This window comes from Vombatus ursinus, unplaced genomic scaffold (assembly GCF_900497805.2).
Source record: "Vombatus ursinus unplaced genomic scaffold, bare-nosed wombat genome assembly UNPS02014878.1, whole genome shotgun sequence".
NCBI classification, from domain to species: domain Eukaryota; kingdom Metazoa; phylum Chordata; class Mammalia; order Diprotodontia; family Vombatidae; genus Vombatus; species Vombatus ursinus.
This window is the reverse complement of record NW_020954656.1, coordinates 7,957-30,216: the sequence shown is the minus strand read 5'-3', so window position 1 is coordinate 30,216 and position 22,260 is coordinate 7,957. Positions and strand designations below refer to the sequence as shown.

General features: G+C 37.6%; 1 protein-coding gene across 1 annotated transcript in view; it reads right to left on the bottom strand.

Annotated features, from left to right (window-relative positions):
• LOC114028337 (CD166 antigen) overlaps positions 1-22,260 on the bottom strand; it is a gene marked incomplete at its 5' end in the record, with an annotated part of 55,653 nt that overhangs the window by 29,985 nt on the left and 3,408 nt on the right. The window contains 4 exons of the mRNA XM_027842589.1: positions 4,398-4,580; positions 4,983-5,067; positions 5,679-5,743; positions 17,863-18,082. Coding sequence (XP_027698390.1) covers positions 4,398-4,580; positions 4,983-5,067; positions 5,679-5,743; positions 17,863-18,082 — 553 coding nt within the window. The remainder of the gene's footprint in view (positions 1-4,397; positions 4,581-4,982; positions 5,068-5,678; positions 5,744-17,862; positions 18,083-22,260) is intronic.

The window sequence follows — 22,260 nt, the reverse complement described above, 5'->3', positions numbered from 1 at the left end:
AAAATATGTTTAATAGGAATGTATATGTATAGCCCATATCAGATTGTGTGCCATCTTGGGGCAGGAGGTAGGGAGGGAGGGGGAGAAAAAATTTAAACTCACAAGCTTATGGAAGTGATTGTTGATAGTTCAAAATAAATTAATTAAAAAATCTTAAACCACTATGTAAATCTTCTTTATCATCATCATCATCACTTGAATCAATTGAAAGGAAAGAAAGAAGAAAAATGAAAGAAGGAAGGAAGGAGTGAAGGGAGGAAAGAGCCTCTGCCCTTAAGGAGCTTACATTCTAAGGGTGGAAGCCTTCAGCCAAAAGAAAACTGAAAAAATAGAGTAGAGTGCTGGGGATGAAGTAGAGGGGAGGCAAGGTTTTGAAGTCTAGAGGATGTCAAGAATAGGGCTAGGAAGGGAATGAAGCTAGTCTTTTCCCTGATTCACCAATGATAGCCTCCAGGCTAAAGATTGTGAAGTGCATAAAATTTGTTTTTGACACTATTTTCTTCCCTTCCATACCCATTCAACTACACTTTCTCCATCCACTGACTCCTGTTGCACCGTTGTTGCCTTAGACATGCCACCCTCTATATCCTGTCACTCCAATAGGAGCCCACCCTCCCAAGTACACTTGGCATTTCAAATAATTTCCAGTCCTTGATTGGCCCTTACCTCTCATGTTCTCTTGTTCACAGCCCTGCTCTTCAGTAGGAAACTGATAAACCAACCTGGGATAATGGGGGCAATACATTACTCCACTCCAAGGCAACAAATTGGCAGTTTAACAGGAGCTTTCTGGAGAGAACTCAACGTGACTAAAATGAAACTAATCGGCTTTCTCAAAATGACAGCCCCTTCTTGATTCTTCTGATCCCGTCATTGCCAACATTGTTCTCCTATTCATTAGGTCACTAAAGCTCCCCGAGATTCAGCTTCCTCATCGGTTAACATAAGGACAATAATGCTGGTAGTAACATATCCTAGAGATGCTGTGAGAATTAAACGACGAAGTGTGTATAAAAAGCTTTGAAAACCTTCAGACACTGTAGAGTAGCAGTGCAGGAGATTGGATTGACAGAAAGCTTTGGACTCAGAAAGGTATGAGGGTCAAGCTCCGCAGTTGATACCTACTAGCTATAGGACCTTGGGCAAATCACTTAACCCCTCAGTGTCCAATAATAATCTCAAAAGCTACAGAGAAGGTCAATCTGCATTGGTAAAGTAAGTTCTTCACTAAAAAAAAATCCTTATACTGATAAAATCACAGATCTAGTAAAAAAAAATAAAGTGTTAAATACTTCTGAGAGTATCAGAATTATCATTATATTTGACTCATGAAATCACAGAATCTCAAAGAAGGAGAGGGTGTCAGGAATCATCTAGTCTAACCTATACCCATTCAGACATTTCTACAACTTTCTTGACAACTAATTCATTACCCAGGCTCTAGAAGGACCAGCAGTTAAGAGTATCTGGAAGGATTCTGTCAACTGATGTTCCTGGTCCTTTCTAGTGTTAAAGGTCACTAGTAACGGAATACTCATCATCTAATGAGAGAGATAATTCCATTTTGGATAGCTTTTACTGTGTAGGAATTCTATTGATCTTATATTGATCCGTCTCTCTGCCACTTCCATCCATCCACTCTGGGATCAAGCAAAACAATTGTAATCTCTTCATATAAGAATGCTTTAAATGAGGGGCAGCTAGGTGGCGCAGTGGATAGGGCACCGGCCCTGAAGTCAGGAAGATCTGAGTTCAAATCCGGCCTCAGACCAAACACTTAACACTTAATAGCTGTGTGACCCTGGGCAAGTCACTTAACCCCAATTGCCTAAAAATTAAAAAAAAAAAGTTAAAAAGTTAAATGCTCTGATAGCAAGCATGAGTGCCCAAGTCTTCTCCAGGCTTTAGTTCCTTCAATGAATAGTTGTATGATATTTTTTTTTTGTTGTATTGTTGTATGATATATATTTGTTGTATGACATAGTGACTGCACTATGCTGCTAGCTCTCTTCTGGACCTTCTTTCCAGCTTTTCAATACTTAAATGCAGTACCTAGACCTGAAATTTTCAGCTTACCTCCCCCACCCAGTCAGGAATCAAGTCCTGTAAATTTTTTTTTTCCATAATGACATTAGGATTACAGATTTAGAGCTGGAAGGGACCTTAGACATGATCTAACCTAACCTCATTCTACAGGTAAGAAAACAGAGGCCCGGGAAAAGGTTCAACGGTTTCCTCAAGGTCACACAAGTAGAAAGCAGCATTGTTGGGATTTAAACCCCCACTCCCACTATTATAATCCTAGTCCAGGTCTCATAAGATTGATCCTACATTGTTGTTTGTCTGTCCTCCAATCCATTCCATATACCACTACCAGATTAATTTTCCTATAATGCTTCTTTCTGAATGTTTCATTCCCCATTAAATGGATAACTATGACATATAGAGTCAAGTCCAAACTTTGTAGTATCTAGTACAACCTCCATCTCCTTGATATATCTTAATATTATCCTATGTGAACCATGTTTCTGCCAAACTGATTTACTCAAGGCACTTAGGCATTGGCCTTTAGGTTGCTGTTTATCTTTTTCACTCCTATGGCCTATATGGCTATGCTATATGCTCTCTGAAGGTAAGGACTCTGTCTTATTCTTCTTTTTTGTCTACAGTGATTACTCATTGCCTTTCTCAAAAACATTCAAAGTATTGAATTAGCCATGATGATGCCTCATAACTTCCAAACAGTTTCATGCTTTCCCCATTCTCTTCCCAGCATTCCCTACTACATTTAATTCACTGCCTTTCATATCTACAGCCCTCTTTTTTCCCTTTTCAATTTATATAAACAACTTTGACAACTTCTACCACTTTGCACTCTCAGTGGTATCAGCAAAGCTAGTTACCACGTAAACAGCTTGGGAGAAGTTGTTCTTGTTTTCTACCATTAATTAGGCAACTAAAATAAATTTACTTCAGAAGAACAATACTACTTTCTAAATAAAAGGCAACGATTTGAATTTGTTGGCCCAACAGTTTTCTATTTGGCTAGTTTAAAGGCTATGGGACCGTTTGTTTTTTTCTCTTGAAAAGCATTATACTTTCAAATTTTCCTGGTGTAAACTCAAACCACTTTCTATTTTATAACACAGAAAAAAAATATAGGTGATTTGGAATTTTCCCTTGACCCCACTGGCATTTCACCATTCATGAAAGATAGGTACTAGACTGATAGTCCCTCTTGAAACATACCACACTGTTATTGGAATTTCAAGTAAATTTTCACTTCAGAGAACTTGCCGTACTTCTTAGTTGAAGAAAAATCACTAAAGTATCTTTTGCCCTGAAATTCTCTCTACTTCTAATATTGAATTGTATAGTAAGCAAGTAGAAAGCACACAGAGTTGATAGTTAGAAATTCCAGCTAGCTACACAATCAGGGGCAAGTCCTGTCTGAGTGCTTATCCCTTTGCAAAACGAAGATACAGAACTTGACTCCACTCAAAGATTCATGGAATCACAGTTGGGACTTTAGAGGTCATCTAGTCCAATGTATGCCTTTAACCAACATTACCTAACAATACACCTTACAAGCTGCCATTCAACCTTTACCTGGAAGACCTCCAGTGAAAGGAAACCCATTACCCCTCAAGGCAGCTCATTCTACTTGTGGATAGCTCCTACTGTTAGGACGGGTTTCTTTGCATGAAATCTAAGTTTACACCATCAGACTTCCCTAAATTGTTTCTAGTTCTAGCCTCCTTGGCCAAACAGTTAAAGAAATATTAATTAAATACTTGTAGAATGCACTTGTAGATTCTAGGGGTAAGACTAGATGATATCTAGGAACCTTTCTAGTTAGATTATTCTATAATTCTAACTGTTAGCTCAAGTGAAATTAGTAAAAACAGAATGTAGAGCATTCTAAACGTGTTAGCAATTTTTATTTCATTTTAAGATAGCTTAGGATCATGAATTCTAACAGTAAATATCAGAGCTAGGTTTTGAGTCTATGTCTTCTGATTCAAAATCTTTAGTTGTTTGCTTTAGAAAATAGGAAAACATGTTTGTTAATTGATATAGATAAAGTTATTTGCTGGATATACGAAAAAAAATAAGGGAAGTTAGGTGGTACAATGGATAGAGTGCCAGGCCCAGAGTCGGGAGACTCATCTTCCTGAGTTGAAATCTGGCCTCAGACACTGACTAGCTGTGTGACCCTGGGCAAGTCATTTAACCCTGTTTGCCTCAGTTTCCTCAACTGTAAAATGAACTGGAGAAGGAAATGTCAAAGTGCTCCAGTATCTTTGCCAAGAAAACTCCAAATAGGGTCATGAAGAGTCAGACACAACTGAAATGACTGAACAACCACAAAATGAAAAAAAAAATGAGTAACTTACAGTAAATATCAAAGAATGCTTGATCGGAATGAATTGTTTTTTGGCCAGATGGACCATAATATGTCACAGAACATGTGAACGGTATCTTTATATCATTTTTTGTTGTCTTGTACACTAGAGAGGAAGTTACAGTGGAGAGTTGAGTTGCGGGATCCACTTGTCTTTGCAAAGTTGTGATCACACCTAAAAGAAAGAAGGAATACTACTCATAGGATCTTTTACCTGGATTCAAAGTACTTAAACTCACAAAACATTTGAAAGGTGTCTTAGTCCTACTGTAGGTACTGTACAGGCAGGGAGACTGACATGTAGCAAGGCAGATACCTTTTTAGTGTTACAGAGTAAAACAATGGTGTAAGCAGAAATAGAATCCTACAGTCCTGTCTCCCACACACTTTAATTAACTATGAGAACATGTCACAGACAGAAGTAATTTTCCTTACTTCTCTTTTGCAGCAGCACTAAATCAGCATTTGGGGAAAAAAATTAATGGATACTTAAAGCGACTAGGCCCATTGTTGTAGATCAAAATTTAGCAAAATATTTAGAATCAAGATTGCATATCCAGTACAAACTCAGACTCACCTTCTGATGGGTCCAAAGTCCTTCCATTCCTGTACCATGTAATGTTGACATCTGGATAACTGTCTTTCGAAACACAATCACCCAACTGCAAAACAGAAGGTGATGTTAACACCTAAGTCTAACTGCTTTATTTAAGCACAATTTAGTGGCCCAATGCGACTATTATAAAAATGGAAATGGAGGTGACCTGTCCATCCTCATGTTATTTACTAATGTCCTTTCATCCAAGCACAATTATTCTACCTGCCCAGTGAACAGTAAAGCTGCTTGGTGACTCTTCTACATTTGTGTTAAAAATTATTTTAGAACAAACATGATATTCACCATACAGTATGACATGGCATTATTCAATAAAACCTAAGACTTTTTTCTTTTGACAAAGAAATGTTTAGTTATACTAGTGAGAAGAAAAGGAGTAGAATGTAATCAGACAGTTTCGAGCCAAAATGATCCACCCATACACAATATTTGGAAATGGTTATTTTGGCTCTCATTGATGTATTTTCTAGCAGCAGACTAGAGGCATTTTACAGGAGAGATGAATTACCCTTGTCTCCTCTCCTGCACAAAGTCTTAAACTACTGGTCCCCTGCCTGCTCCAAATGAACCAAATTTGGATCCTTATGTAGGTATTATCAGTCCCTTCAGACTAGATGAAATTAAGGCAGTTAGTTAAGCAAGAAATGTGTGCTTTACCTTTTTCAGCTGTTCCGTTTCCAAGAATTGTGCTTTATTTACAATTTCAGGTTTCAATGGTTGCTCTGAAATTAAAGGGAAAAAAATAAAATCTGTGTGGAAAAGACAGGACCTCTATTTTGCCTTATATCAAATAATGTATTTCCCCAAAGCTAGAAAACAAGTGACCGATTAAAGAACAGAATCATCACAAAGATTGCAATTTGGTAAATTGGTCTAGCTACATATGAGAAAAAATCCACCACACACCAAACCTTTGCATTATTTATTTTAAATGTTATTTTAAATACCTGGAACTCTTTTGAATATGATCTCTCTATTTAGAAAGCATTATTTTTCTTACAGCTTCCTAGGCATTTTACCAACCCCGCTGATGATTCTAACAGTGAAGACTGCAGTCAAAGGACTAAATGGCACCCTAGTGGTTTGAAAGAGCCAGTGTACCTCCAAATGGCCACCTGTCCCTCTTCCTATCATGAGCATCAGGCTCATTATAACATGATGAATTAGCGCTATCACTGTAATAGTACAAATGACAAAACTGAAGTGTGAAGTTATTGGGAACGTCTCCTGCACCACATCCAGAACTGGCAAAGCACTGAATTAAAACACTCACACCTGGTCTATCTTTGAGCTATTACGATGCAACGAAAGGGCCACAGGACAAAGAAGCAAGAGTTCAAAGCTCAGAGTTCAAAACTCTGCTCTGCCACCAAATATCACATCCCTTAACTTCTCTAAGTCTTAGTTCTCATCAGTATATAGTGAGGGCGTTGGGATAAATAGATAGGGTATTTATTAAGTGCTTACTATGTGCCAGGCACTGTGCTAAATGCTAGGGGTACAAATACAAGTAAGATGAGTCTTGCCTTCAAGAAGCCTGAAGGGTGCAGAGTCTGTGCCCTGGTCTTCTGGCCAGACATCTACTTTGGCCTCAATACAGAGTAAGCACAAACCGAGGCTTCTTGGTGGTCCCTTTGTCTCCCCACCCCAACCCCATTAATTAGGGGGAAGGGCTATGTCAAAGAAGAGGCCAGTGCATCGGTAGATTTTCACTTGGTAGTTTTTTAAAGTGAAAGACAATTTCCATTCTCTTCTTCCTCTCTTCTGTACATGATGCTTGGGACTCCATCTGCTCTCCCTTGGACTTTCTTCAAGGGAGGAGGAGATTTCCCATTCCTTATCCCCATCCCCAAAGCCATGACAGCTATTCCCACATGGCAGGGAGAGTATGTATTGTCTAGACAAGGCTGATAAAGGAACTCAAATTTGTGTTTCTTTCCCAGGGCAATGGTGATTGAACCAAGATACTGGTGGCAATCTCTCGAGCTCTAGAGGTTAGAAGTCTCCTGGATCCTCTTGCTGGTTACCCAGGAGGACGCCTGGACTATTGAAATAGCCTGCTGGTTAGTCTTCCTGCTGCACTCTAGTTCCCACTCTAGTCCATCCTCCATTCAGTTGTTAAAGTGATCTTTCTAATGTATAGGTCTGAGCACGTCACCCCACCTAGTCAATTCTGTGCATTGGCTCCCTATCATTTCCAAGATCAAATACAAATTCTTCTGTTTGGTGTGCAAAGCCCTTCATAACCTGCCCCTCTCACCTCCCTACCCTTTCTAGCATTTCCATTGGCTGGAATGTTCTTCCTCCTGGTTTCCATCAAGTCCCAGCTAAAATCTCACCTACTACAGGAAGATTTTTCGGATCCTCCTTTATTCAAGTGCTTTTTATCTGTTGATTATTTACAATTTCTCCCGTATCTATCTTGTTTGTACATCTCTGTTTACATGTCTCCCCAATTAGACTATGAGCTCCTTGAAAGCAAGGTTTGCCTTTTACTTTTCTTTGGATCCCCAGTGCTTAGCACAGTACCTGGCACATAGCAGTCACTTAATACATGTTTATTGATTGTCCGACAGACTGAAAAATAAAACCAAAAACTTCTGAGAGAAGATGATCACCACCATAAAGTGAATCCAAGACGTGTGTTAGTTTTCCAGAAGTTGTGGTTTTTAATGGAGTGGCTTGAACAGAGTGCAGGACCAAAGTGCAGGTTGTGAGTTCCTAATCCCCACCCCCACTACAATATCTTTTGACTTTACATAGCTTTCATCTCCAAATACATTGCTCTAGTACCTTCCAATGAACTATTTCTTGTAAGAAATAACAAAAAAAAAAGAAAAAGAAAAACATATCGACCACGTTTAACAGTGTATGCAATGATCCATACCCATGGTTCCCCACATTTGCAAAGAAGGGAAGGAGAGGAATTTTCTTATCTCTTTGGTGAGGTCAGTATTGGTCATCATGATTACATATCTGCTATTCGTTTCCATGAATATTAGTATGAAATTATTCTGTATTTATTTTAACACGAGTCACGAAGTTATATTCTCTAAGGCCTTCTTGTCTGCTATGTGAAATCCCTTTAATCCTGTTCATCCAACAGAATTAAAGTGACTTTAGGATACCCACTGACACTTCACCAAACTGGAACTTGCCTATTTTGGCCAAGAAGTAAGAAGGAAGCAAAAACAGTTCCTGCGCACTCATAACACAGTAGTTACAAGGTTCATACTCCAAGACTCCTGTAGTGCACTAATAGCAAAATCCCTAAGGGCTCTCTCTCACTAGGAAACTATGCATTTAATTATAGAGTTCCTAAGACCATCATGGATAAAAGCAGCAAAAATGCAAGGTGGGAAGTGTTATTTTAGGCAGGCTTTCTGTCACAGGAGGAATTAGAGGAGAGGAGGCACAAACATATGAAAAACACCCCATTCCAGGACCACTTAGGGTACGAGAAATGTCTTATACCCATCTCATTAGCTCCCAAGGTCATTTCTGTAATATAGAATCATAATTGTAGAATCTTAGAACTGGAGGAGACTTCAGAATAAAGAGTCAGTCAACAAGCATTTAGTAAGGATTTACATTTTCCAGCACTGTGCTAAGTGCTGGGAATAACCTCCCTGCCACCCCCCCCAAAAAGGTAAAAATGTAGTCCCTGTCTTCAAGGATCTCCCATTCTAATGGGGGGGGGGTGAAGAGAGAACATGCAAATAATGAAATACAAACACATTAATCTCAGAGGGAAGGTGCTTGTAGTACAGATGATGATGAACCAGGAAGAGGTTCCAGCAGAAGGAGAGATTCGAGATGAATCTTGAGCAAACTACAAAAACTAGGAGGTAAAATTGAGGAGGGAGAGCATTCTAGGCACAAGGGACAGCTGGCACTGATGCACAGGGATGGGAGAGGGAGAGCTGGACCGTAGAGAGTACAACAGAGAATAAGAAGCTTGGAAAGTTCAGAAGGGGCCTGGTTATGAAGAGCTTGATAGCTTAAAAGAAGAATTTCTACCTGAGGCAATAGGGAGTCATTGGGAAATCCCCATTATAGCATGCCTCCAGAGTGGTCATGGGGTCTTTTTTTTTAAGATTTTAGATGAATCAGCCTGTTTCGTTTCTATACAGCTCTAAAGGTTTGACAGTAAATCTAATTCTCTGCAACTTCCCTGCACTGGGCATTGTTCCTAATTCTGCCCTCTGAGACCCCCCAAGAACAAAGCTAGTCCCTCTTCTCCATGACAATATTTCCAATACTTGAAGCAAGCTATCATGTCCCATCAGGGCATTCCCTTTTAGGACTAGAGAGTCCAATTTCCTTCTGTATAGCTATATGGAGATATAGCACGATCTTGCGAACCTTCATTATCTTAACTGCTCGTTCCTAAAATATGACACTTGGAAATGAACGTAATACTCCAGATGTAGTGTGACAAGGATAGGATCATTACCTATTTGGGGACACCTTGCCTCTCTAAACACAGCCTATAATCAATCACCTGAATTTATTGGATAACATATCCTGCTACAGACTCATTTTGAGCAAGAGGTCCACTAGAACCCTCAGGTCTTTTTGAAATGAATTGCTATCTAGTCATATCTCCTTGCTTAGATAGCATGGTTTAATAATTGATGTTCATAATGATGACAGAGTTATCAGGAAAAGGTTACATTGTGCTCACTGGACTCTTTTCTTAAAAGGTATGAAAGTGCATAATACATTTTGAGAAAGATTTTTGTCTCAGATGGCTAATATGAACAATGATGTGGTGCTTAAAGGGATAAGCTTAACTATCTAGAAAAGGTGCATATTCAAAAGACTCATTCCCTCAGGTTTCTGGATAGCCAAACTTACTAGATGTAAGTCTATTAAGTGGAAAAAGAAATATAATAGGAGTCAGGAGAACTAAGATTAAATTGTGGCTCTTTATACTCATATAATTTTGAGCAAGACATTCTCTACTCTTGTTCTGTTTCTTTATCTGTAAAATGAGAGGGTCAGAATAGGTTATCTTTAAGGTCCATTTGAACTCGTAATTTGATTTTCTATGAGGACTCTCAGGTAAAGCAATTCCTTCTACCAAAATAAGTTGGCATCTTCTCTGCCACTTAGAGTCTTGGAGAGTTGCATAGGATATTGACAGGTTGAGTTATTTAAGCAGCATCACACAAAGTTAGTATAGCAACACTTGAACTCAGGTCTTTGTGGCCTTGAGGTTAGCTTCTATCCAGTATGCCATATTGCCTCTGAAAATGCAAATAAACATAGGGAAAAAGGAGCTAACTTTTTTGGTCCCACTTTTGGCATTTAGTGTAACTGAATGTATGGATAACTATGAAAAATTAAAAGATAATATATAATTCAAAAAGATAATGGGTAGGCTCTTTGAAGGGTACTGTTTTCCTTGGCACCAAATTCAATGATAAATTTAGTGCAGAAACACATGGGTACATATTTACTTTCTTTTACACAAAATGTACATTCACTCTGTTCTCAAAACAGTGATTTATGGTGTTATTGTGCATATGATCAGATATAACCAGTCAGTATGCTATAATGTATGGATAAGTTTAGTATATTTTGATATGTAGGCGATAGTTTTAAAAACATCCTTCCTGTCTGAATGAAATTAAATTTCAGGCAAATTTAATAGTAGTCCCATCTCTTTCCCATCCCCAAAATGAGCAGTTTGGGATGTCATATTTGTGCTTAGGGGCCTCTATTTATTTGTAAGGGAGATTCACATTATTAAGGAAATGATATTTGTTTCTTTGAGCTACATATCCCCTTTTAATTTTGTTTCAAAATCTCTGCATTGCTTAAAATTATTTTTCTGTAATTTTCTTTCATATCTATGGCTATTAGCTGAAGGGCTATAAAGAAAGACATATGCCATATTAGCAGAATTGCATATCAATTCAGAAGTGTTTAAGAAACAATATGTAAATTATATTTTAATGTTTTAAGAATTCACATGTATGTACAATTTATAGGGAAAATGGTGCCATAAAGTTATTTATATTATTAAAGTCATTTAACTAAATGATACTAATTATAGTCAAATTTTGCCTCTGGATACTTATAAACAAGTGTGTCTAAAGCCATTCTGGAACTAACTCCATATCAATAGGTAGAATCTAGTTTTAGATCATTTTTTTTTGTCTCCTTGCTGACATTTTTTTCCTTTATTGGAGGGGCTTAGAGCCTCATTACCACACACTGCAAAGGTTTATAATTAAAGTACAGAAAAACTTTCTGAATTTTCAGAATATTCATTTTTAACCTATTACACTTTAAAAGAAAGGAGGGAAAAGAAACAGAAAGAAAGAGCTGGCAGTCTTGCTTTACTCCTGAGCAAAGATTTAATATCCATAGGCTACACTGAGGGTTTATTATGCTATGACTCAAATGATTTTTGCCAAATACACTGTAGAACATTTGTGGGCGTCCTATTCCATGTACTCATAAATAATTAAAGCTAAGATACACTTGATGTTCACCACCTATTAATATATTTTGAAAGGTCAGTGGATAGAACTCTGGACCTGGAGTCACTAAGACTTGAGCTCAAATGCAGACTCAGACATTTACTAGCTATGTGTGATACTGGGCAAGTTATCACTTAACCTCTGCAAATCTCAGGTTCCTCATCTGTAAAAAAGGGGGACAACAATGACACCTCCCTTCTGGGCTGCTGTGAGGGTTAAAATAAGATAATCTTTGTAAGGCAGTTTGCAAACCTTAAAGCACTGCATCAATGCTAGTGGTTATTATTATCATCAGAATAATCTCTTTTCCCTGCCTTTTTACTATCTACAAAGTTCAGACCAGTTTAGGCCATAAGCCTAAAGACAGAGCCATAAGACTGAAGTTGAGAAGGGGGAGTGCTTGGAGAGAAATTGATCCACTTACCCACTTAAAGAGAGATGAACTTGTCAAGGAATGATTAGGTCATTTATGTTGTTGTTGTTGTTGTTGTTGTTATCGTTCAGCCACACCTGACTCTTTGTGACCCTATTTGGGGTTTTCTCAACAAAGATACAGGAGTGGTTTGCCATTTTCCTAAGACAAACAGGGCTAAGTGGCTTGCCCAGGGTCACACAACAGGTTAGTGTCTGAGGCAGGATTTGAACTCATGAAGATGAGTCTTCCTGACTCCAGGCCCATCACTCTATCCACTTTGCCACCTAGATGTCCTAGGTAATTTATATGTCATCCTATTTGATGGAGAACTGAACATTCCGTTAGAAACTATCTCAAACCTCTCACTTTTTAGATTCAGAATCTGAGCTACTGAGGCTGAATATCTTTCCTAGAATTAGAGTAATAAAATCTAATAGCTAACAATTATATGGAACTTCAAATTTTGGAACATGTTTTACACATATTCTCTCCTTTGATAAATAAATAAATAGCAGATTTGGGATTTAAACACAACTCTTCTAATTCCAAATTGAGTCCTCAAATCAAATTGCCTCCCTATTTAGGGATGAGAAATTGGTTATTGATTATAACATATGATCTCTCCTTTCTCCTTGACTGTCCCATGGTGCCAAAACTTTCATTATATGATAAAATCCTTAGCATTAGTTTTTTTCTTTTTTTCAACATCAATGAACTACTTTAGAAAATTTTTTAGTACAGAAGAAATCGACTGTTGGCTATTTGTTCTTTTCGTCTTGCTGATCAGTCCCACCACAATACTTGATAGGGAGGTTAACAAGAAACATTCAAGGCCAAGGTACAAGGTTGTTATATGTCAATATGGGGTCACTTTCATCCTTTACCCTTTACAAACAGCCTCCCAACACAGAAAGCTATCTGGTCCCAATTTCTGAGGGTACGGCCTCCCATTTACTCAACACTTTGCCATACATAGAGGTAGTTGTGACAGAGGCAATCTTTTCAGACTTAAGGCCCACCTGAACCATGTCACAAGGAACATTGATTAAAAGAGTTTTGAGTATGGAGGGGCTCTGGTTTCCCTTGTTAGATCTAGTGCACCATCTCACCTTTTCAGGAACCACCTGTGAAGGGCTGTGGAAGTTGGAACCCTATATCTTTCACCCTTATTCTCATTTTGAGATTTATCATGGCCAAATAATGGTGAAGCTTTAAATGTTTCAAAATATCCATGATTTCATCAATGTTGGCATTTTCTTCACCAATAGAGACCAATACCTCTTCATACCTTAGTACTAAGACACTACATACCTTAGTAGAGGTTTGCCTAAAAACTATTTGCCTAAGAACTCATACAAGGCAAACACTCACATGGAGGTCAGAAGAAGCAATATAAGACCTCCCAAGGCCTCTGTAAAGAACTTTGGAATTAATTGTATGACATGGTTGACGCTGGCACAGGACCACTCAGTATGCATGCTCATATCAAAGAAGGCACTGTGCTCTATGACCAAAGCAGAATTGCAGTAGCTCAAAAGAAATGTGAGATGTGCAAATTCAGAGACATCTCCACTCCAAATGTTGGACTATTTGTGCCCAATCTGTGGTAGAGTCTTCCAAGCTCATATTGGTCTGATCAGCCACAGTTGGACACACTGTACCTTGACCTCAACATAGTGATGTCATTTTGGTCCTCTTTGAGAACACAGGGCAATAACCAACCAACTTGCCAAGTTTTAAAAAAACTCCATGTGTTGGTTGTCAGACAATAGACTGAGGACCATTCTTGAATTTTTTCCAGCTCATTGTAGGACCTGCCAGATTTGCACTGTGTTGGCATAATGAAGCAGCACAGTAGGATTTTGTTGGAAGGAGGATGAAACACTTAATGCAAAATTATCTTTGTCTCACTCACATTTACCAATGTTGATTTGAAAAAATTATATTCTTCAACACCAGTAATCTGGAATTATGGTTGGTCCTCATATTGATCAGAGTTCTTAAGTCTTTCTAAATTGCTTGTTTTGACAATGGCGTTGCTATTTCCTGTCTCTTTACTTCATTCTGCATCAGTTCATATATTTTGGGACATAGCCAATGTGGGAATTTGTTTTGCTTGACCATTCATGTACATATGTTTAACAAGAATTTTGTTTTTGCTTTTAATGGGAAGCAGAGGGTTGAAAGGAGAAGAAATACGTGTTTGATAATTGAAAAAGAATATTTAAAAAGTCATGTTCCAAGGTAGTTCAACCCAGTAAGTTCATAATGTAAGTACATGTCAGGGGAAAGGGTGAAGAGGAGAAGGGGCAGACATACAGGCTACTGTAAAATTTGCATTTCAGCATCTTTCAAAACTTAATAATAATAATAACTAGCTTTAACATAGCAACTACTACGTACCAGGCACTATGCTAAGCACATTACAAATATCTCATTTGTTCTTCACAGCAACCCTGCAAACTAGGCGCTATTATTGTCCCTTTCTTACAGGTGAAAAAATGAGGCAAACATAATTTAAGTGATTTGCCTGAGATCATACTGCTAGGAATGTCTGGGTCTGGATTTGAACTCAAGTCTTCCTAAATCTGGCCCCCTACTGTGTCACCTAGCCACATCTGAATGTTATCCTCTTACAAAACTCCCAAGGATGAGAAATAATCACAGCTATTGGTGACAGCACAGGTACATCATCATGATGAGATATGAATTTGTTGCAAAGGAAGGGCAGAGTGAAGACCATGATAAATTGTAGTCTCATTTGCTTCACAAATCACAAAGATTAAAAGACCAAACAGTGATGGGCCCCCAACTTAACTAGGGGATCTAAAACATAACAATGCTATCCATACTTTGAGTGGACAACCATAATCTAATTATGAAAGGATATTAAGATCAGCTTGAAAAAAAGAAATTAGATGATGATAGAAGGGCTCTGGACTGCCTGTGGAATGCAGCCAACATTACCTTATGAAGGACCACTCTTCATATCCGTAGGTATACAAAGCGAATTCTTTTTTTTTTTTCTCATCAAGGGTCATAGAATCTCACTGTTGGAAGAGACCCTGAAACAATTCAGTACAACTCCTTCCGCATTTTACAAATGAGGTATTTTAGACCTCTGGGAGGTTAGCTGACTTGCCCACAATCACAAATAAGGGAGATAAAATAGATGACTAGAATTCAAGTCTCCTAGGTTCCTTTCATTAGACCAAGCTGCCTCTTCCACAGAGGCAACATTTGAATTCTATGCTCTTTGTATAATCTCAGGGCAGAATATTTGCATGTGTCTCCCACTCCAAATTCAAAAGCAAACTGTCTTCTTTTTGTCTTTTCTACTGGATGATTTCATTTACCCCAAGTCTATGCTCAATACAACCACTCTTTGATGTTGATTAGTTTCAGTTACTAAAATTCTGTGGGTATGGGTTAAAAAAAAAAGATGCATTTTTTTGAATCTGTGCCTATTTATTGGTATGATTTTCCACTTTGCAAGTTACATTCAAAAACAAAACCTGAACCCCTCATTATAGAGTTATTAGCCTTGGCCACTAGTTGGAACACACAAGTTTTCTTCAAGCCCATGTGTATGATAAGCTTTAATAGGTTGCTCTGTGATTGGTTCTCATTAGCCATATTCAACTGTGTGCTACCCCATGTGTGTTGCTAGGTGACTTAACAGAGGGAAACAGAGGGCTGATTGATGGAGCTGGTTACTCTTAGATAACTACAATATAGACACAGCGTAACATAAAAGCATCCTTGTCACAGCTGCTGTTAGCTTTACCAATATGACCCAAAGTAAATACATTTTTTTTAAAAAAAGTCAAGATTGTATATGCTTTTTCAAACATAGTCTTTATCATGAGTTGTTCACTTCATTCTGTCAGACTTGGATGGAGGGTCTCACGGTTTCTTGTATAAAAAACACCATTTCTAAGAGTGTGTCACTTTGTCTATTTAAATTCTCCCTGGCCCAAAGCCTGGAATGCAGATTCTGTTTCTGAGAGTTACTTTGTTTTCAACAACCTTCAGGGGAGGTGGGGGAAGTTTGTTTTCACAATCATAGAAATCCTCTGTGCTCTAAAGCAGCTTGCAGATTTTACTGAAACAGACCAACTGAAATTTCCCTGGGTAGCTCTATATCACCCTCCTATCCCTTTACCCAGACTAAAAAAAAAACCAACCCCCAAAAACCCAAACAAAAACCCCACAGCTAAATGGCATCTCAATCAATCCTTACAAATCCAAAAATACAGGTTAGTTCATCATTTCTCTTCTTACTATCTTGACATGCTTTCACCATATTAAAAATAAAGCAAAGACATAAAACAAAATACTAACTACTTAGTTTATATTCTATACATGAAAATGTCACGATACTGCATTTCTGTGAGTTTAACTTTGTCTCTACCATTGCTCACCCTCTGCATCTGCTTATATTGATAATATTAGGACCAATAATCATAATAGTTTTTATTGCTTCATTCCAAGTGGTTGCTTTTAAGTGTGGGGAGAGGGGACACACACAAGTGTCTTCAGCATAGTAATTCTTAAGTCACTGGTCCTGACTATGAGCAAGGCATCCATTGGCAAATGGATGTGTAGCTAATATCATTTGGGACACAAAATGGGGGAGACTATGACGGATGAAGACTTATTTATTTGATTCATAAAACTGTTTGACAGGACTCTTGGCCTGAAAGCTGAAAGGTAATCAATAGAAATATGGACTTTATTTTTAGAGGCTCTTTCTAGAGTAAAAAAGTTTCCCTGGATTATTTAAGCATTCTTTGAATCCCACCCTAAGGAAGATACTTTGAAGTTGATACAAGTACCTAGGGAAATTCCTGCGTAATTGCACATACTATTACTATACATATTTTAGGTTAGAGTGCTATGTGTTTTGCTTCTTATAATAATTTCTAGGTGTGGCTTTGGTATCAGAATGCAAGAAAACAAAGTTCTTAAGTGAAGGTTTGATTACTTAATTTTTAAAGGCCTCTGTTCGCCGTACAGTAATGTTGGAAGTCCTTGTTCTCTAATTTCTGAAACTCTTTGATGTAATTGAGGTGGGGTGTTTTTACTTGCATTTGAGGAGCTGCATTGCTTTAATTAGGACCTCTCCAGTAACTTCCTTGTCAGGGCCATTCGCATCATAACACCAGCCACATATTATCATTAGGCAAACTAATTTTGTGATTGTGACTACTGTAATTTTCTGACTTTTTGTTCTTTTCAAGTTTCTTTCCCCTGCCTACCTCTTATTTTAATTACCTGCTCCCTCCCACACAATCATCAGGTTCAAAGCTATTCCTCTTCCATGCCTAGAGAAGCAATTTTCTAATTTCTAAACATCTAAAACTGATGAATTCCCCCCTGAACAGGGTAAGAATCACTATATATGTATATATGTGTATGTATATGTATATGTATATGTTATATATATATAGTGTATGTATGTATAGTATATATAGCATATATATAGTATACATATACATGTGTATGTACATATATATGTGAACTGAAGTGAAACACATGGACAAACTTTAAGTTTTCAATGTAAAAAAAAATTGAAACCACGCCCCCCCAAAAAACAACAACATGTGCCGGGCCTTTATTTGTAAGGTCTATCAAATTCCAAGTACAGTGGTCAAGTTAATTATTAAGTAAAATCTCTTATCACATGGAAAATTTACAAGGCAGAACAACAGACAACATTTCCTGGCTTCCCACTATAACTCTACTGTTTGACTCTCAGGCTGCCTGTATTCAATGCTAACCATATACATGAGCAGAATGAAGATTTCTAGGTCTGTCACACAGAGGTTGGTTAGAGAGACAAGGCAGACAACTCAGTCATTGTCCTAAGCAAAATTTTTCTGGTCATTGCTATTGATCCTATTCAACAGTTACACCAGAGACTACTTACTGAACACCTTGACCACTGTGGGGGCCTCGAACACATTGTCCTCTGTAACTAGCATGCACACAAATCTCTTTTCATCACTGATCCTCGCATGACTGATGGATAAGGTGTAGTTTTCCGAGAGGCTTAATCTGTCTTTGTATTCAGGTACTTCATCATATTGCACATTTTTTCTTGTAGAGGATCGGAAGGCAATAAATACTGGGCTGCCGTCAGGCTTTTCCTAGAAATTAAAATAAAAATAAGTTTTTTACTTCAGGTTTAAACACAGGCTTATTCAGATATTTCAGAATTAAATCCTGCACAATATAACTTCCTTGGGCGTTTCTTTCTACTAATATTTGCAGTTTGTGTCCAAGAAGAAAAATTTCAGAGGCAAGCCTTTACATAAATTTTGGTTACAGAAAGTTAATATTCATAAGAAAAGCAATTGCAGGTTATTCTCCAGGATTTGGTTTTGCTCATGGGGAAGTGAAAAGACAAATGCTTTAAAAAACTTCAGCTTCCCCTGAATGTGCTGGACAAGAATCAGTGCTCTATTCAGATGGTGACAAGGAATGTCCTTCACTGCAAGGAAACAATGAAAGAAAATAAAACAATATGAACATTTGCACAAAATGAAATTCAAAGGCCCACAGCAGCAAGCATATATTTTGCCTGCAAACTACAAGTTAAAAAGTCCACGCAAATAATATTTGACCCTGACTCTTTTTATCACCATGCTTTAACAGTCTATTGTTCACCCCATGCACCAGATACATATTAAAGATGGATTCTGTTGATGAATATTATTTGTCTTTGTAAGCCAATCATATTAATTAAAAACAAATATTAATGACTAGAAGCCATATATTCATTATCCTAGCCATTACTGCATGCTAAAAGCAACAGTCTAACACTACTTTGGGTAAAACTTGATCAAGAGTTTTCCAAAATGCAAAGTTTTTCTTTTTCTGTTTTTAGGGAGATACTTTCCCCCTCTTATTTACTTATCGTTAAAGGTTACTCTGTATATAGAAGTCTCTCTTCCTATCCCTCCCTGGGTATTAATGGAAGAATCTAATGAGACTTCAAAAAGTGCTTTGAAAAGCATGAAGTGCTATGTGGTGACATTGATGATAAAAATAACTGATTATTACTAAATGAATCCTGAAAAATAGTGGTCTGGGTTTGTCGAGTGGTTTAAATATTTGGATAATATTGGCAAATATCCTTAATTGCCACTCTTTATAGGTTCAATATTTGACTCTGAACCACTGGAAAAGAAGTATGAAAAAAAATCAGCAGGCCCAAATATTTCACTGACTATTGTGTCATTCACTCATTTAATCAATGAATGTTTATTAGGCCTATGATATGTAAGGCACACTGCTAGGCACTGTGGGGATTACCTCCAAAGATGTATAAGCCAAGGTTCATTACCTTACAGAGCTATCACTTGGAAGATTATTCTCTAATGACAGAAAGTCTACTGGCTCTTCCAATGGGTGTTGCTGTTCAGAAGGGGATTCCCAAAGATCATTCATTCAAAAAATTTAACAAATATTTATTGAGTACCTAGCCATAGGCAAAGCACTGTGCTAGGTGCTATTGAGGCATGGAGCGATTCAAGTATGGGCAAGACTCAGTCTCTAATCTCAAAGAATTTATGAGAATCTAATTGGCTCTTTCCTTTAATTTCCCTTTTTTATAATGGTGAAATATATTTATTAGCTATGATAAAAGGCAGCATATTTGAATCACCACATAAATTCACAAAATGTGTTCAGGCATCAAAGGTCTAAACCTTTATGGTATGGTATGGTAATATTTGTTCACTTGTTATTTCTATTCGAGTAGGTGCTTAATAAATGTTTATTGAATTGAATTAAAACAACAACAACAACAACAAGAAGCCCAAGACCTCTAAATCCTGGACCCCAGAATCCAGGTAGCAAAGATTACTGTAGTAGAGATAGTACTGCCTATTGCATTTAGTAGCAATGTTCTAATTAAGTGATGTTTCTTCATTTAGATGTTAAGGTTAACTAGACCCTTCTTGTGGATATCTAATTGGTCCTTTAGGTGATAATGAGTCACACAATAATTGGTGTTTTTCTGAGTGAAAGAATGATGTGTTAGACCTGAGCTTGAGCAATATGAGTCTGTTAAGTGTGTCAGATAGAAAGACTTTACAGAATCATGGAATTTAAGTTAGAAGGTACCTCAGTAGCCATAAGGTACAACCCATACCCAAAAGGAATCTCCACTATGACATACATGAGAAGTGGTCATCAAATATTTGCTTGAAGGTTTCGAAGGAAGAGAACCCAACACCTCTTGAGGCAGTTCATTCCATTCCACTTTGGAAAGCTCTAAATGTTCAAAGGTGTTTTTTTTCCCCTGACATAGAATTTTGCATCTTTACTTCTTTTCTCCTGGTTCTGGCTTCTGGGGTCAAGAAGGGCAAATCTAATCCTTTTCCCACATATTAGGCAGCTATTGTAATAGCCCAGGTCAGAGGTGATGAAGATCTGATCTAGAGAGGTGGCTATGTGAGTGCAGAGAGGAGAACTGATGCAAGTAGAATCCACAAGACTTAGCAACTGAGTGGATATATGGGATGAGGGAGAATGAGTGTTTAACAGTGTTTTGTATGTATACTGTTGGTGTTTAAAAGTGAGGGAAGAGAGAAGGAAGAGAGCAGTGGAAAGAGGGAAGAAGTTAGACAATGGGGGAGAAGTAAAGATAATAAGGTCTCTGACCACATGGAACTCACAATCTAAAGGCTGTATAAAATATAACATACAATAACAGTACAATATTAGAAAATGATGAAACATAAGAAGTACAATAGAAAGAGATGGGAGAGAAGTAAGGGATTCCAGGCATAGGAATTGATATGAATAAAGGCACAGAAATAGGAAAACTCTGCACATGCATGAATGATGGCACTGGGCATCTTTGATAGATATAAGTGTTTGATTATATAAAAAATTCAAATGTGACAGCTGACTTCACCACAGCAAACATGGAGAGGAATAGTATGAGGTAAAGCTGAAAAGGTCAGGGAGTCTTCAGGCTGCAGAAGGCCTTGAGTTAGTCTAAGAAGTTAGGACTTTATTTAGAGGGTGATAGGGAACTACTAAAGTATTTTAAGCAGAAGAAGAATATGATACTTGGGCTGGATGTAATAATGATAATGGCTGACAGTGATGAGGAGGCCATCCTGCTCAGCTCTCACTGTATTTCTGTTCTTCCCTCTCTCCCAAAGTAGACTAATTGTTGGACTATGAAGAATGGAACAAAAATGATGAACAGAGTACAGAAATTCAAGATAAGTAAAGTATGGGAAGATAGTGTCTATCTAGTTACCTTCAGTGTTTTCAAGTCACCAGGATGAGAGAAAAAGTATCCTAGGTTATTGAAAGAAACAGCAAAGGTAATTGCTGGACTGATGTCAATCTCTGAAAGATAATGGAGGAAAAAGTGTTGCTGGACTGGTGAAGAGCAAATATTCCAATTTTTAAAAAAAGAATGAAATTTAAACATTCTAAGTCAGTAAGCTTGATTTCCATTTTAGGCAAAATTCTAGAACACGTTATTAAGGGGATAGTTGGTGAGAATTTAGAAAGGGAAGTAGAGATCCCTGAAATCTATCATGGCTTAATTGAGAACAGACCATACTGAATTAACCACATTACCTTTTTTTGATAGATAAATGTATTAGGCAAATGCTAGTAACATAATATAGTTTGGTTTTTAGCAAAATTTGTTATGCTACTCTTAGAAATGAGATGGAAATGTACTAGTATAGTCAGAAGGATTCAGAACTGGCTGAATACCAGGTCCAAAGAGCATTTTGGCAGAGGTTTCAAGCGCAGTACCCTGGGGATATGTCCTTGGTCCTAGTCAATATTTTAAATCAATGGGGCAGCTGGTGGTGGTGCAGGAGATAGAGTGCTCACTCTGGAGTCAGTAAGACCAGAGTTCAAATACCGTCTAAAACGCTTACTAGCTGTGTGACCCTGAACAAGTAGCTTAACTTTTGTTTGCTGCAGTTTCCCCATCTGTAAAATGGAGCTATTAATAGCACCTACCTTCCAGGGTTGTTGTGAGGATTAAATGAGATAATAATTATAAAGTGCTTGGCATTATGCATGGCACATAATCAGAGCTATAGAAATGTTTACCTACGATAGCATTTCTTATTATTGCTATTATTATAGGAGGCACGCATATCAAATTTGTAAATGTAACATGAAGCTGATAGGAATAGCTAACACAATGGATGCCAGAGTTAGGATTTTTAAAATGCCAATTAAAATAATGTGCATAATCCAATAAGATTAAATTTTATAGGGATAAATGTCAAGTTTTATAGTTGAATTTTTAAAAAAATTTACTTCACAAGTACAGAAA